Source organism: Acipenser ruthenus, chromosome 20 (assembly GCF_902713425.1).
Source record: "Acipenser ruthenus chromosome 20, fAciRut3.2 maternal haplotype, whole genome shotgun sequence".
NCBI lineage: Eukaryota > Metazoa > Chordata > Actinopteri > Acipenseriformes > Acipenseridae > Acipenser > Acipenser ruthenus.
The window spans coordinates 25,194,474-25,211,398 of NC_081208.1; the positions used below are offsets into that span (position 1 = coordinate 25,194,474).

At 37.4% G+C, this 16,925-nt stretch overlaps 1 protein-coding gene across 1 annotated transcript in view; it reads left to right on the forward strand.

Annotated features, from left to right (window-relative positions):
• pkd1l3 (polycystic kidney disease 1-like 3) overlaps positions 1–16,925 on the forward strand; it is a 43,933-nt gene that overhangs the window by 1,391 nt on the left and 25,617 nt on the right. The window contains exons 2-16 of the mRNA XM_058994094.1: positions 3,018–3,143; positions 3,614–3,660; positions 4,257–4,290; positions 4,969–5,021; positions 5,544–5,621; positions 6,349–6,501; positions 8,576–8,703; positions 9,683–9,806; positions 10,220–10,348; positions 10,883–11,105; positions 11,388–11,569; positions 13,806–14,036; positions 14,470–14,571; positions 15,751–15,929; positions 16,133–16,279. Coding sequence (XP_058850077.1) covers positions 3,018–3,143; positions 3,614–3,660; positions 4,257–4,290; positions 4,969–5,021; positions 5,544–5,621; positions 6,349–6,501; positions 8,576–8,703; positions 9,683–9,806; positions 10,220–10,348; positions 10,883–11,105; positions 11,388–11,569; positions 13,806–14,036; positions 14,470–14,571; positions 15,751–15,929; positions 16,133–16,279 — 1,936 coding nt within the window. The remainder of the gene's footprint in view (positions 1–3,017; positions 3,144–3,613; positions 3,661–4,256; positions 4,291–4,968; positions 5,022–5,543; positions 5,622–6,348; positions 6,502–8,575; positions 8,704–9,682; positions 9,807–10,219; positions 10,349–10,882; positions 11,106–11,387; positions 11,570–13,805; positions 14,037–14,469; positions 14,572–15,750; positions 15,930–16,132; positions 16,280–16,925) is intronic.

The window sequence follows — 16,925 nt, forward strand, 5'->3', positions numbered from 1 at the left end:
GTCCACAATGAAAGGCGCTATATAAAAGTAAAGATTAAAGGGGGTAATTAAGCAAATTTCTGAGATACGAAAAAGCATCTGACTATGCTGTTACAGTTTTTTACACTGGCATTGTGTAATCTAGCTGTACTTCTCTCCACAAGCACAATATCTGTGAATGAGAGCAACCAAGAGCGGACTTTTCATTTTTATAGAAAAAGCTTTACACTGAACTCCATGCCAAGTGAGCGTTTTATATCTATATATTTTCAAATTTAAAAAGTTTTTTCAAATACTGTAATTATTGTTGATTATTTTGTAATTAAAGCAATATGTTGTGACGTTGTTTCAACCACTTAGATATTTGAAACCATGTGTTATGGTATAACCATGAACTATTAACATGGTCAACCTTGCTTTAATATGGTGAACCATTGCGAGACCATGCCTGGTATGTGGCACCACACCACTGTACCACTTTTTCATTGTAAAACTACTGGGCGAAACAAATAGTTCTGGTGATGAGATCTCACAAATTTTAATTTTTGGCAATGCTTATGTGATAGTGGCTCTTTGGATCATTTATATCAGTTGGGAGGATCAAAAAATAAAACAAAGAGTAGACTAGGCATTTTGGTATGGTACAGATTGCTATATGATAGAAACTACTTGATTTGTGATAGTCCATTGAAATCGATTTTTTTTTTTTATCCCCTAAACACTTGTGAGAACTAACTGGTCTAAAATAATCCTCACTGATACAAAAAGGCAGGCCCACAAATCCACTTGCACACATATTTGCATGCTGCCCCTTGTCATCTTTGCACACACAACTGTGATTTCCATGCGCTCTGAAATCAGACACTGCGGGTCACCTCTGCCCTGTGTTGAGTGTGAGGCAACACTGTGTGGCCTATTTCCATCATTTCCATAGCATTTCCATCCTGGGAAAACTCAGAAGACTCATTTGACTTTTTTGTATTCAACCCTATCATACCTGATATGTGTGTTCTGAGGCTGCTTATTGTGTATGACTCTATTTGAACACTACCATTTGAGATTCAAAGGCATGCCAATTTATTTTTGTTTGTTTAATCAGATTTACGTTATTTTCATTTAATTTAAGAATCTTTAGAAATATGTAACTTGTTTGAGCAACCCCATGGTTCTGACTGAAAGTGACAGCTTATTTGACAGTTAATGAGGGCCAGAAACTAACATGATTTGACACCTTGTAATATAAAATTAATTGTCAAAAGACAGAAAGTGTACTGTAGTATACAATGAGAAAAGCACAGCAAAGCTCAGTAAAGCAAAATATAGTGAAATCATGGTAAAGCACAGATAAGCATGGTAAGTCACATACATTAGAAATATTGTTAGGCAGGGTAAAAACCACAGATAACAATGTTAATTTTGTACCATGTTTGGTAAAACATCTTAAACTGCCAAATTACTTTTAAAAATGACTGTGGCAATCTGTTATAAGTCTTTAAAATGTAGTCCTGCGAAAGACAGCGTGCACCTGTAGACAAATCGTTTCTTAGTGACTGTTTTACATGTGTTACCCCAGAACCACAGCCTAATGTTTCTGATGTGCCAGCTTGTGGTAGCAGAACCACACAGCTCCATGTAAAATTAGCATGTGGTCTGAGCAGCTTGTGGTGGAAGTACGTGAGAGTAAATAGAATATCTGTTTTAATTCAAAGATAAGTGTTCTTTTCACATTTTTTTTTTACATGCGGTACTGAGGTATCCCAGGATAACAGAAAGGTTTAAATTGGGGTGTTCAACAAACTGAATAATGCATGAGGTTTAAAATAGCTGGTTTAACAGAAACATATAATAATAATAATAATAATAATAATAATAATAATAATAATAATAATAATAATAATAATAATAATAATAATTAATAAATAAATAAATAAATAAATAAATAAATAATAAATATCCCGAATAAGCCGCTGTCTAAACGAGAGGCATTTGAGACGACCTTAGTCTCACTTTTTTTGGTTTCTAAATGAAAAGAAAAATAATGAAATCACATCGCATTATGATTAAATGTTAAATACATAATTTAAAATACAAGTCAATTTTTTTATTCAGAGAACATAGCGGAGAACATACGGCAGAGTCAAGGATTTTACATTGGGACACTGTTCTAATCAAGTACACTAGATGCATTATGTAGTTATAGGTATATATGAGAAGCGTTTCAGTGTTTCCTTTTTTTATGGTCCTGGACTTGTCATATAATATTATATACCATTGGCATGAAAAATATACTGCTGATCTATAATTCAACCAAGGGGGATTACAGTAATCAAATGTGGGATTGCAATGGACTGAAAGAACTACAAGTGAATACCACTGTCAAGGAGTAGACTAGCTGGTGTATTGGTTTGTAGTACACAGGAGACCTGGCCTTGGTTCCAATCAAATGAGCAGTGACTTCTGGTGGTCAGTGTGGGGTATGACCGGGCCATGACTGAAACTACGTAGCAGTGGTTTCCAAATGCCTCCTGGTTACACTGCAAAGCTTTGCATGTGCTTTGTATGCATTTTAAATATCCTTTCTATTTAAATTGCCATCATTTGTATCAGGTTTGAGGGCATGTAGAGAATAACATGTAAGGCCAGTATAGTGGCCAGTTCAATGGGGTCTTAAAAACAGGGGTAGGGGGCTGTTCTTGTGTCAATAAATGTAAGCTGCTTTAGTTCTCAGTTAAGTCTTTAACATACTTTTCTTTTCTTAATAAAATTTGCCAATGAGTTACAGTGTATCATGATGCATGTTGATTTCTAAAGGGGTTTAACGTGGTTTCTTTAGGATGGTTGATACGTACTGCATCTTGGTTGTATTTTATTGAATTGATGCTCACTGTCGTGTTCCTGAGATCATGCCTTCAGTAAGCTACCCATTATTCTTTTTATATTGCCTTAATAAAATGGAATGAGTTGATTCTGAAGTTATTTGCAGATATTGCGCAAAGTTGTTGGCATCATTAAGACTCAACTCTAACTCTGTGTTTCAGACCCCCCTTCCTGGCTGCGGGGGTCAAGAGTTGACTCCTTCTGCACCTACATCATCCTTGACCCCACTTTACAGTTGGTGACCACATCCAGATGCAATCTGAGGCTCTACTTTGTCTGCCAGAAAGGTAAGCCATGCCAGCACACCCTCCATAAATATATTAAAGTAATTTAGAGTTTCCAATGGCATCCAGAGACCCTGTATCACAAGGGCAGCAGAGGAAGAGAGTAAAAAATGACCATAGGGGGTGTAGTTTCCACCCCTTGTTAACCTGAGATTTTGTATAGAGATTTTCCATTTCCTAACTCCAGATAAATAATGATCAAAGCAAACAAAGCAAAACTTAAAGTCAGCAGACACCTTTATAATGCTTCAACAGTACGTATGAAACAGCCATTATTTAAAGATACCTTTCACATTTATTATCACTACTAATGTGAAATCATCATAGACAGACAGGGACACTAAGATTAAAAAGAGCTGTAAGTACAACTCTGAAATAAAGTGTTACAGATACTTTGTGTGAGTGTGTGTGTGTGTGTTGTTTTAAAAAATAAATATTTAAACCCATGCTAGAATCATCTGTCCCCCTCCCAGAATATGAGGTAAAAATCCGGAAGAGGCGTGACTCTAATTCTACACAGGTAAGGACTTTCTCTGCATTTGGACAGAACTTCTGAGATCATGGGTATTTGTATTACTGTAGACAACAAGTAGTGTTCAATGCAGGTATAATCCTAATAAGAATATTTTAAGAGTATTTTCATTATTTTCCTATGAACTTCAGAGTTAACAGTCTTGTTATAATTTAATACTTACATCAGAACTGTAGTTAAACCATCATTAGGAAAGCATGCAGAAATACAATAGTTTTTGGAAAACATTCAGAACCAACTTGATTGATGGTACTGTTAAAACGAGTTACTTTTCAAAACCGTATGTCCTTTTTACATTTAGGACTCTTTAAAAAGTAAATTTCACTTTAAGACTGAGAAATGTTCTGTTTCCACTCAAATAGGGTCTTTTATCATAAGAGACAGGGTTAACTGTGCACATATACTTGTTCAAAACCATCTTTAGTTAGGATAAGGATAGGATACACGTATACAATTGTGTTAATTTTGTTTTCTATTAATAATCATTTTCACAATAATTGTTTTTGTTCATTTGGTTGTTGTTAGAATTTAACTCAAAAGTACTGACACAGCTTTGTTGAATGTTTTTTTTGTTTTTTTTTCAGACATCTTATTCTGATACAAGTCAATTCCAGAGAGGTAGGGATAACCAAACAGAGGCTGAATGGGTCTGCTCAGAAAAGCTTATATTTTTTATGTAATAAATCAGTTTGTCAGACTAAACCTAATATGAAAGTTGACTCATTTGATATTTAATTTGCTAGTTTGCTACTTTAAGAGGGTAAAAAAGGTGCTCTAATGTAAGTCTGTGTCAGATTTTCTTGTAACTCAGAAAGTCAATTTATTTCATGTACCTTAAACAGTTCTATGTTCATCATTTAATGGTGTTTTTGGAAATAATTCAATAAATCCTACCTGACATGCACTTCTATTAGCTATATAAAAAATTGTATCTGATCTTCTTTGGTAGTTTCACTTAGAGAGTAACATTTTTCCCTAAGGAATGTTTTGTAGCCAGTGACATACTCTGACGCTGAAGACACTTCTGAGGTGAAATAAACAGTAACAGACTACCTCAAAGTAACGAGTGCAAACTGAGAGTTATCTCTGGCCTTCTTTAACATGTTCAGAACATATGACACAAGAGATCTACATACAATATCAAATGGAAGTGCATGACAGCTAAGGTTTGTGGAATTATTTAATCAGGTTTCACTTCTTTAAGCAGCTTACTTGAAAGGGCAAACAACACAAACATGCTTCATTTGGATGAAGCCTCCCCATCTCTCCGCTAACACTGTCCTCTCTCCTCTACAGCTCTGAACGTAACCATGGAGAACATGAGGAAACCAAACTTCATCATTGCCCAGGTAAAATGTGTGAGCCCAGAGCCAAGTAGCCAGCCTACTGCAATTCCTTTGTGAGAGGGTTTCCACATCCATCGGGTGCAGGCCAGATGTTTAAATTCTTCTGAAGGGATAAGTACCCTTTAGTAAGGATCCTAACTTCATCAATAACATATTTCAGAAGCACTGCATGTGTTACATGAACAGGAGTTTATCTCATATAAGAATAAAATTGATAGTAACTCATTCTGCATTTCCCCTAAAGCGAAAATGCTATGTTACTGTTATACTGTTATTTAAAATAATAATAATAATAATAATAATAATAATAATAATAATAATAATAATAATAATAATAACAACATTTAAGTATTAGACCTTACATTTTACAAAAACTGAATTAAATAACAGACTGAAAGTACAATAGGCCCCAAAAGGTCCATTTATCTCAAAGATAGATGTCTGCTTGGGTGAAGAAGAACCCTCCAATCTGTTTGTCCACCACAACCTGCTGATTGTTAATCCAGTGTTTTCACCACTAAACAGGAAGATATGTTGCAGTTGGCTGAGAAGTTTTTGAACGCGGCAGAAAAGGAAGATGAACAACCTTCATTTACTCACAAGGTACATGGGTATATATCCTGTACAGAAATCCCAACATCTGTTAAAATAATGCATGGTCTACAGACGTTATCCTGTGTGTGAGTAAGTGCAAACATCACCAAGCCCCATATAAACATGGTCATAATACTGTTGATGCTGTGTCTGTAGGCTTTATTTCCAATGTGAATCAGGTGTGTCGCATCACTCTGTTGGAGCACTAGGCTTGCTCTGTCATTCATTTCATCCACAGTGAAATAATATAATAAAACTTCTCTATAATTTCAACTCGCTATTAGGAAGCAAAACAGAAAATTCCACTCAATCCTCAGTAATGATATTGCTTCATTCCCTGTTGCTACCCAAAGCACCATCTTCTCCTGTTCACAGCCCTCTGCTGTTCAGTTCAATGTAGAGCACTTGGAGCTGCAACATGCTACTCTCATTAGGGACATTACCCAATTTAGGATTCATTACAATATTGCTGCTCCTTCCTAGTACAGTGCCTAATCACTTCCTATTTTGATGAGAAAATGATTCTGTACAAGAAGACAGAAGTTAATTTCTCTTTATCCACAGTGTTGAAAATCCTGAAGCTAAACAAGAAGAGGATCAGCTGCTTTTTTTATCACTCTATTTATCTTTTTTATGAAAAAAATAAAAATAAAAATAAAAAGATAAAAGAGGATCTTTTATCTAAAAGAGGGACGGATGTGTAATATATGTTTAATTGGCATTGCTCCCCCTACAGCTCCAGTACATGAACATCTTGTTGAACAGCTCTGCCATGCTCCTTTCCAGAGAAGACCTGAACAAGATGAGTGAATTTATCATCAAAGGGGCCAATTCAATCCTAATGTCCTCCAGATCTGTCTGCCCCAAAGCAAATGTCATCTCTAAAGAGGTATGATAGGTCATATGGTTATAAGGGTGATACAGGCGAGGGCAGCTTAACACAAAAAATGAGTTATAATACTCATGCTGATATTGATGTCAACCAAAGAAAAAAAAAATGTAATACCATAGTTGTTATTTAAAAAAAACTGTTCTTCATCTCATTCATGACAATAGTCAAAATGCTTTTGTTTCCCGCAGTGAGACAGATTATTACAATTTGTCCACTATGTGATAATTCCTGATTTTTTTTTTTGTGAACAATTATTTTTATTAATTTGTTCTTTCTTTTCCTCACCCCTTGGGAGAAACAGTACAGACCAAAAAATATCACAGCAATACAGAAATACATCATAATATCAAGACAAAAACAAGAATATTACAACAAGATACAATAAACTATTGAAACTAAAATATGAAAGAATATTCCTTAATTAACTGAATGAAATGCTATGGGGAAATGTCATAATATGCACATGATCTTACTCAAACAACTGTGCCTCTTTATCTGCAGCAGTATCCCATGCTGCCATCGTGTTAGCGGTGGCTAAGTGTAGCCGAGCTGTAGATCTTTCCAAAATAATGATGTCATGTAAATAGTCCAACCAGACAGAAGAAAAGGAGATAGACGGCTCCACCCAACCCTTCAGGATAGTTTTCTTAGCTGCTGTCTTCCCTGCCAGGAAAAGCCTCCTAGATTGTAATGGAAATGCTAATTGAGAGTCATCAGCCAGCAAAAGTACCTCAGGAGTGAGGGGCACAACCACCCCCACTAGAGAGCCCATAGTAGATACAACAAACTGCCAAAACAATTTTCAGCCACTCCCAGAACATATGCAAGTATGTGCCCGTCACTCCTAAGGCACAAGCCTGGCAGGTAGGATCTGCTACTATTTTAGATTTACCAGCGGGTGAGGACATAAAGGGGCACCCCAGGGAACCCCATACGCATGAAGGGATGAGCGTAGCCTGAGATATAGAAAGAAAGAGAAGCCCAGAAGGGAGTATTGTTTTTGCAAATCTTGAAAAGAACGGAGACTGGAATCATTAAAGATATTGCTCAATGTGTGTATGGTGCACATCGACCAAGGAGAATAAACAAAAGGGTGTGAGCCAGTTAATAGGGAAGCAGTATGCCAGATAGGGGATAGTGTGCAGTCCAGTAGGCTTATGAAAAAATTATGTTAACTTTATTCCAAGTTTGCAAAGTATTGGCAATAATGGTACCCATGCGAATCGAAAAACATTTAAACCAGAAAAGGGGATATCCTGCAAGTGGTTGGCTGAACTAAAATATCTTCAATGGGACACCAAGAAACAGGAGTTTCTGGGTGAAACCACTTCTTCATAGCCCCGAGCTGGAAAACCCAATAGTAATATTAAAAATTCAGTAGGGCGCAGCAAAGTGGCTAAACGAATTTTGGAGTCCTTACCATTCCGGATAAATTTCTAGCACAGCAAATTAATCTTAGTAATACATTTGAGGGGAAGTGATAGAGGTAACATGGAGAACATGAAAGTAATCCGCGGCAACACATTCATTTTAATCACAGATATTCTGCCATGAAGGGTAAGCTGAAGAGGTGACCACCTATCCAAATCTAACTGTATTTTAGACAACATACTACCAAAGTTTCCTTCTCTAATTGATGGCAGCGTCTTGTAAATTTGTATGCCCAGATATGTAAAAACTATCTGTGCAAGTAAGAATAGGTGCCAAGGTTCTAAGTAATGGATCTGTAGCAGGTAGATTTAAGGGCAGCAAAGTTGATTTAGACCAATTGATCTTGTAACCAGAAAAAGAACCAAAAAATCAAACAACTGCAACACATTAGGGAGGGAATTAGATATAGTATCTGCAAGATAGAACAATACATCATCCACATACAGGGATATATGGTGTTTAGCAGACATCATGGATCCAGTTAAAACACAAGCAGTTGAAGTACTGTACAGTGTACGAATCATATCGATACCAAAGCCAAAATGCTATAATATTCTATAATATAACTCCTGAGAATACACGTGGTCCCCAGTAGTCCGTATCACTTTCAAGTTTGTTGTTTGATGCTTTGTTGTTCCAGATTGAAATACTGTCAGATCTGTATATGAAGATCATTGATAATATCGAGCAGGCAAAACTGAATGCAACTGAGCCTGGGGACCCTCCCTTCATCACCAACACTGCATTCTTCAGCTCCTACATCTCCAGGTAGGGGGCGATATAGAGCAATTCTGTTGTTCTGCTGACGTTTCTCTGGAAACTTGGGTCTCTTAAAGAGCAACAGATATGAAATAACCTGTGTAATAACAGCTTAATTTGTCTCCTTACTTTTGTGGGCTCCACCCCAGCCTTTGTTATAAGTACTTGCATCAGCAGAGGGTCTGAGGGTCTTTCCCATTAAAAAATAAAACCTACTACAAAAATTATAATAAATACATTTCCCAGTGCTGCTGGGCAATGTCCCGCCTTCCTGACTTGTATCTATCATTGATTCATTCTGAATACTTTAAACTCGCCCCAACTACTCAGTGACAGCACATTCCTACATTTCTATTGGAGACTCTGCTTGCCAGATTTAAAACGAGATTACAATCAGGAATGGAGGCTTGTTAGTGGGATTTAAAGCTGTATTACAGTTAAAATACAGAGGATTTAAAACAGAATTGTGGCGAAATGTAAAAAAAAAAATGCCTACACACAAAACCCCCTGAAGAATGTGCCCGTGACCATAGGTATTTAGTTGTGGAAGACAGCGAAGGAAAGAAGGTACAACTTAAATGTGCAAGTACTGTCAAGTTACTGTATATACTCTGACAGAAAAAACCGCTCAAGTATTTTGGAAAGTAACCGGAAACACTAATTTCATACAGTATATTAAAAACGGAAGACCCAAAAAAAACAAAACGATTTACATAAAACTTGAAAATAGCTAAAAAATAACCACCGAAAATACAATTAATAAAAAACAAAAAACAGAAGCCCTTATTTTAAATAAAGCCAAAAGAGTAACTGCATTTCAAAGAAAACAGTGTGCCTATTTGCATATTCTATGTTATACTAATTATATTAAATATATTTAAATAAAAAATAACAAAACATACCTTTGATCTTTTTACATTAGTGAAGGGACCTGTCTAGTTACAAGTATTTCTCTGATTTATTTACCCACATTTCTCTTGTTCTGTAGTGAAACATTACAGGATCTGGGCAACATGAATCTGTTTATCAGTGACAAACAAGCAAGTTTTATTTTGCCTGATGTTGACACCATGAAGTTAAAAATAAAGACGGACCAGGCAATCAAAATACAGGTTTGTTTGACCAACAGTGTTTTTCCCTCTCTGTCTGTTTGTATCTGTCTCTCTGTCTGTCTTTCTACACAGTGGTACCCATGAGTACTGATGCCCTCTATTCGTTTCAATATTATTCCCAAGTAGCATGTAGAAAAGTGTTATTTGAAACGTATTTAATGTTTAAACATCAAGGTTCTTGGCCCATAGCCTAGAACTACATCAAGGTCTAAAACTTGAAAAAAGACCTGAAAAAAGTTTAAAATGATCTGTTGAGAAAGATCAAAATAAAGTGAATTACAATAACCAGTAATTCATTAATTAACTATCAACAGTACATCCAGTCAGCTAAAGTACTGATTGCCTGTCTGTCCATGTGTCCGTCTGCCAACATTACGTTCTGTCTCACTAACACTATTTGTGCATCTCCTCAGATGATGAGCTTTAAGCATAACCCCTTCACCTGGCCGTCAAAGGAGAACATCACTGGTACCGTGGCCAGCCTGTCAATGAGTACTGCTGGACAACAGATCGCCCTGAGCAACCTTACAAAGTATATTGAGGTACAAAGAGAGTGCTGAGTAAGAAAGGGAAGTACGAGTGTCCTTCTATAAGATATGTTTAGCTAAAAGATAAAAACTGATGATAAAGTTGCAGCTTGTTTCTATGGGTATCCTTTTCCCAGAATACATAAATACAGTAGCATTGGTGAGATGGTAGTAGAAGTGAGATGGCAATGCATGTTAGCATTGTGCTGTGCTCTGAACCCTATAGGTGAAGCATTGTGCTGTGCTCTGAACCCTATAGGTGAAGCATTGTGCATTGTGCTTCCCTAACTCCACTCACTGACAATCAGCCTTGTCACAATAATTTTTTGCATAGCAAATTATGATCAAAGCCAAATCAACAATAGAATCATAAAGAACATGCATACCGTGGTAGGTTATTCACAGATAATTCAAGGGATAGCAGGGTTATAAATTTCAGGGTCATGATATAAAGATTTAGCTATTTAGATCATTTAGACCACTGTCCCCACCAATAATACCATGCTAGGGTAATTGTTTTGTTGTGACACTGTCTCTCTGTCTGTCCAGATTATCCTCCCCCGTCCAGAGATTCAAACCCCCCCCTTGACATTTCTGAGCACCACCGGGAACCCTATCATCATCACCCTCAACATCACCAATCCCAATGATACAGTCGTTGTCACTGTGGAGCCCAGCATAACCGTCCTCCTGCAGCTGCACCTGGCACGAGGGTTCGAACCCACCTCAACAAAGTACCACTTCACCACCGACCTGTCATTTAATAAGCCAGGTAAGTAGTGGATCCCTTTGTTAACTTTCATTTTAAACCTGTGAATAAAGTTTGCTTCGGGGATCTAATGAAATCTATTCCTGCATGAACAATTGGACACATCGTTTTAATTTTTTTCTATTCAATAATGCTAAACAAACTGTCTCAAACTCCCACTCCCTCCGTTTTCCACTCAATTACTCTCTCACTCTCCTTGATTTTCTCTTCCAGTCTCCTGTTGCACCTCTCAATTCTGTTCAATTCACTTAATCAATTATTTCACTCTCTCCCACTCTCTCTCAGCTGATTATCGCTGGTTGCTGACTCCAGAGATGCTGAATTCAGGATTGGGGACCTGGTACCTCAAGGTCACTCCAGTTGATTACACAGAAAAGAAAAACCTGACCTTCAGGGTGATGACCTTCACCTCTCGTTGTTTGTTCTGGAATCCAGGCAGCCAGGACTGGAGCGCCGATGGCTGTAAGGTCAGTCTCTCACACACAACTATTCATAGCATCAAAATGTACACTCCAAGAAGTATTGGGACAGATGAGCAGTTCAGAACAACTGAGGGAGGGAATTTGCTGCACATGTTACTGCACTCAGGGAACTGTGTTCACTTGCCTTGGTATCTAACAATCCCCAAATACTTTTTACGAAAAAGAATAACTGTCAATTAATAACAGAATTATGCTTAGTTTACCCTATAATGATATATTGTATTTAAACAAACATGTCAGTGAGTATCGAAAGAAATGTGGGTCTCAATTCAGTTAATTTAAGCTTGGCAAAGGGGTTTTAGTAAAAGAAGAATTCATGAGATCAGTTTTTATTTCTACAACCAGTGATGGGTTAATCAAATCAAAATTTAATTACTCTGTTCATTGTATACATTTATATTTTCCTAAAGCGCTTTTTCACAGCTAAAAGTGAACTGAATTTGGCTTCGGAAGCCTATTGTTATTGTAAAGGTTTTGTTATTTTCATTTTTTTTTTTATTGTTTTATTATTGTCGTTATTCCTCCCAAAACTTTAAACATGAAAGTTAGCAGGTATCATCCAGTGTAGATTACAGTTCAGATGCAAAAAAAGGCCTGACTCATTTGTTTAAAAACCTTTCAAAATCTTTTTCTTGGTAAGTGGTGAACCGATTGATCTGAAACTTTGCATATGTCATCAGCAAGCAAACCTGCTTCAAGTTTGCAAAGCAGAAGTTGCTGCGATACATTTTACTATCAAAATGGCTGCCACCAAATTCGCCAAAACACGCCCAAACATCAAACTGCTTCTGTTTGCAAACCGTATAACCAACTAACTCCTAACTTGGTAGGCATCATCCTTGGGACGATGGAATTCAAATATGGCAAAATGGTGTTCTTTTTCGTAAAACAAGATGGTGGCCAGACCTACATTTCATTCTTAAATTTAAAACCGGTTCATTTGAACACGGTTTAGTTGATTAACTCCAAAGTTGACAAGCATCATCCCTGTGTCAATACAACTGACTTTTTCAAAAATGTTGTTTGTGCGTAAACCAATATGGCCACCTGACTCATTTCTTTAAAATCTTTTCAAAATCTTCAGTCAAATATCAAACTAGCTTATAACTCCTTACAAAGTGCAGATAGGTTAATGGTTACTATGGAACACATATAGGAAACCATATGTACACTATCCAAAATTGACCTTGCCTGCGACCTTTGACCTGTAAAACTAGCTTATAACTCCTTATAGAGTGTATATAGGTTAATGGTTACTATGGAACACATATAGGAAACCATATATGCTCTATCACCTTGCCTGTGACCTTTGACCTCTCTAAGGTCAAATTTAAAATTAGCTTATAACTCCTTACAGTGTGTAGATAGGGTCATGGTTACTATGGTGTTTAAAGTTACAAATCATCGTGAGATAATTAACTAATGCAGTATTTTGAATTGAAACTGCTCCATAAAACTGATCTGTTGCTGACACTTGTGCTGCAGTGCTACAGCTTGCCAAAATTTCCAACTGGTACTGAGCTTGGAAGCTGTAAAACTGCCTGGGAGTTCAAGTTATTATTATTATTATTATTATTATTATTATTATTATTATTATTATTATTATTATTAGTAGTAGTAGTAGTAGTAGTAGTAGTAGTAGTAGTAGAAGTAGTCGTAGTAGTAGTAGTAGTATTATTTTTATAATAATTATTTGTTTATTTAGCAGGTGCCTTTATCCAAGGCGACTTACAGAGACTAGGGTGTGTGAACTATGCATCAGCTGCAGAGTCACTTACAACATCTCACCTAAAAAACGGAGCACAAGGAGGTTAAGTGACTTGCTCAAGGTCACACAGTGAGTCAGTGAGTGAGCTGGGATTTGAATCGGGGACCTCCACTGGACCACACAGCCTCCTATTCCAACATAAATTGCTTATTTGCATTTTATTTGTTGAAAAACAAATGGTCTGACAGTTATTTCAAAAGGCTTGACAGCAAGTAAAATGCAAAAGGTATAATTTATTTACAAAGCATCGAGTTTCTTTTGCAATAACATGTCTGGTGCTTTCCAGCCGCTCTGTCTGGCCCTCTTCATCTGCTCCTACCTGCAGCTCAGGGAAGAAAAACATTTATAAGCAACAATATTTTCAACATTTTGTAAGGTGACAACCGTCTTAAATATGCAAACATAATGTTTCATGGGTTTTTGCTTTGAGTGTAATCCCTCGTCTCCCGGCAGGTTGGCATACGCTCTCAGCCCTGGGAGATGCATTGCCTGTGCAACCACCTGACGTTCTTTGCGAGCTCGTACTTCGTCATGCCCAACACGGTGGACCTGTCACGCACGGCTGAGTATTTCTCCACGATCAATCAGAATTATGTGGTGGTGTTGCTGGTCTCTGCCTTCTATGCCCTCTACCTTGTCACAGTGGCTTGGGCCTGGTGGGAGGACAGGAAGGCGGTCAAGAAGGTAAACCATATGGAGGCTGTGGAGCAGTAGAATGTTGAACCGCAGTAGTGTGGTTTGTCAAAATTGTCACCCCCCCCCCAAAAAAAAAAAACGTTCTTGCCTAGGTTTCTCTCAAGCAGACACTGCCATTGAAGCATTATTATGAGCTGGATTAACTGTGTTGCCAAATATTGCTTTCTTGCTACATTCTATTGTGATTTAAAAAAATTATATACTGTATATATTTTGCCAGTGTGACCACCAAACTAGTTCCACTAGTTTCTCCAGAAGGGAAATGTATTTTGAACTAACCTCACAAAAAAAGAAGACATGACTTTTTAGTCATAAATCAGTTATAAATATTATGTTCTATTATGACTTATTCAGAAATTTGTATGATCTTTTTATGTGACTGGTTCTCTGGTAATTCTGGGCATCTCTGTGTGGTTTTCAGAGGAACCTGACCCTGCTGACTGACAACAACCCCTGCGCTCAGTACCGCTACCTGCTGACTGTGTACACAGGGCATCGGCGTGGAGCTGGCACCTCTGCCAAGGTGAGGAACACCATTGTACTGTATAACATCATTATGATATTATACAGTATGTGATTCTAATTGCAGTTACTCAAAGACTGCATTGAATTTATTCTGTCTGTCATAGATATATGCATCCTAGACTAGATCAGCCAAAGTGTCTTTATATGAGTAAGATCAAGCATCATCTTGACTAAAGCTAACTTTAGTTTATTTGGCAATACCCTACTGTGCACTGGATTGTGCTGGTACTTAGCTACATTGCATAAGAATATGCCACAAGAACTGATGAGCATCTTTTTACTTATAAAAAAAAACTTAAAAATGACTAATATTAATAGGAATTGCAATTACTGGTATTTATTGGAAATGTGAAAAAGTCATTGAAATGTCATTTTGTGTGTGTGTGTGTGTGTGAGAGTGAGTGTGTCCCAAGGGCTGCCAATTCCATCCTAGTCGTTTGTTTTAATTGATTTAGTGAATGCTATTAATGTTAAAGCAAGGATCAGATTCCATTGCCTGTAGAGTTCAGGGAGACAATGAAGAAGCAGACAGTAGTGTTTGCTATTGGACAGAGATACAGCAAGGCAGACAGGCGTGTGTCTGTGTGGACAACTGCTGGAACAACCAGACACTACATGGGGTAGATCAAAGGTGGCTGACTGTGAAAGAGTTCCATAAATATCATATTAACATTTCTAAAATGAATCAAAGAAATACTGATTGTTGATTTACACGCTGAACGTAAAGACAAATCCTACAGATCATTTTTTTCAAAGTAGCAAATTCCTGAGGGAAGCTTCATTTGTAGTTATATCTCTTTTTCAATTAACTGATTAACCACAAACAATCAAAAGCGTCTTTCTAACATGAGCTCTTGTCCTGGCAAAGCAGAAAGAGGACGTGGTCACATATTAAGGCATTTCATATAGATATACTGTAAACAGGCCATTAGACCACAATGGTAAAGATAGAGGATACTTTATATAATCTCAGGTCAAGCTGTAACAGTGTTTACAGGTGTTTTCATGTTTTGGGATTTGTTTATTCTTTTAACTTTTTTTACAGGTCAACATTTATGTGAATTTAGTGTTGGGATACTGGTTCTGGCTAAAGTCAGGGAGCTTCTACTAATACTGCACCAAGCTCATTTCAATCCTGACCTGAATACCCACAGAATGACTCTCTTTCTCACTCCAGGTGGTGGTGACTCTGATTGGCTCGGAGGGGGAGAGTGACCCCCACCACCTGACTGACCCTGAGAAGCCTGTCTTTGAGAGAGGGGGGGTGGACATGTTCCTGCTGACCACGCCCTTCTCGCTGGGGGAGCTGCAGACAGTGCGGTTGTGCCACGACAACTCAGGGGACTGTCCTGCCTGGTGAGTGGAGGGGGGAAAAAGTAGGATTTGATTGGCTCCTAACGTAGGTAGAAATGAAGTCTAGTACCAGGGGTTACTAATGGCACAGGTGTGTAAGGAGTACTTCTGGATGAGAAATGGAGGATCATTATTAGTTCAGTGTTATACTTTGCCATCCAAGAAGTGATCATCATTGTTAAATATCATGACTTACCTGTGCACAGGTACGCAGTCAAGGTGGTGGTTAAGAACCTGCAAACAATGCAGCGCTGGCACTTCCTGTGTAATTCCTGGATCGGCCAAGGGAAAGGTACAGGAGAACTGCAGAGGACCTTCACTCCCGCGCAAAAGAATGAAATTACCAGCTTCAGGTAGGAGTCGCATGCACAGCTACAGCACATATTCTCAAATTCACACATAAACACTTGAACTTAGCAGCAAAAGCTCTTTTAGATTATGTAGTCATGCCATTTGAAAACAGGTCTACCCAAAGTAGAGCCTGGTATTTCATGTCTAGGTCCAATGATTTAAGTTCAGGCCAAGTTAAGACTAAGTCCAGTACATAAACTTGAAGTAGCTGGACTTCAAGATTTAGACTTGAATCTTTAAGACTTGAATTTGAATCATCAGGACTTGCACTTACATATTCAGATTGTGGACTTCAATCTTTAGTACTTGACCTACAGTAAAGTAAATATTGATAGACACTTTTGTTTTGTACCTGTTTCGCCTTTTCTCGGATGTAATGTTTTGTCTTTTACTTGCTGTTTGAACATTTAAATCATTATATACCTCCCTTGAATCCAAATACCCTAGTTTTCTTTACTTAGCATAACCAGTTTTTCCGTTCTGACGTAATTTCCTGGTGCACCAAGAAGAAATGGGTTCTGTCCAGACCAGAGTGACGTTTGACAAGAAATGTTTGCACTATATCACTATTATAAAAATAAATGTTTTAAGTTTTATTTTAAATAGCACTTTAATGTAATCATTTTTTCCATATATATTGTGTCATTT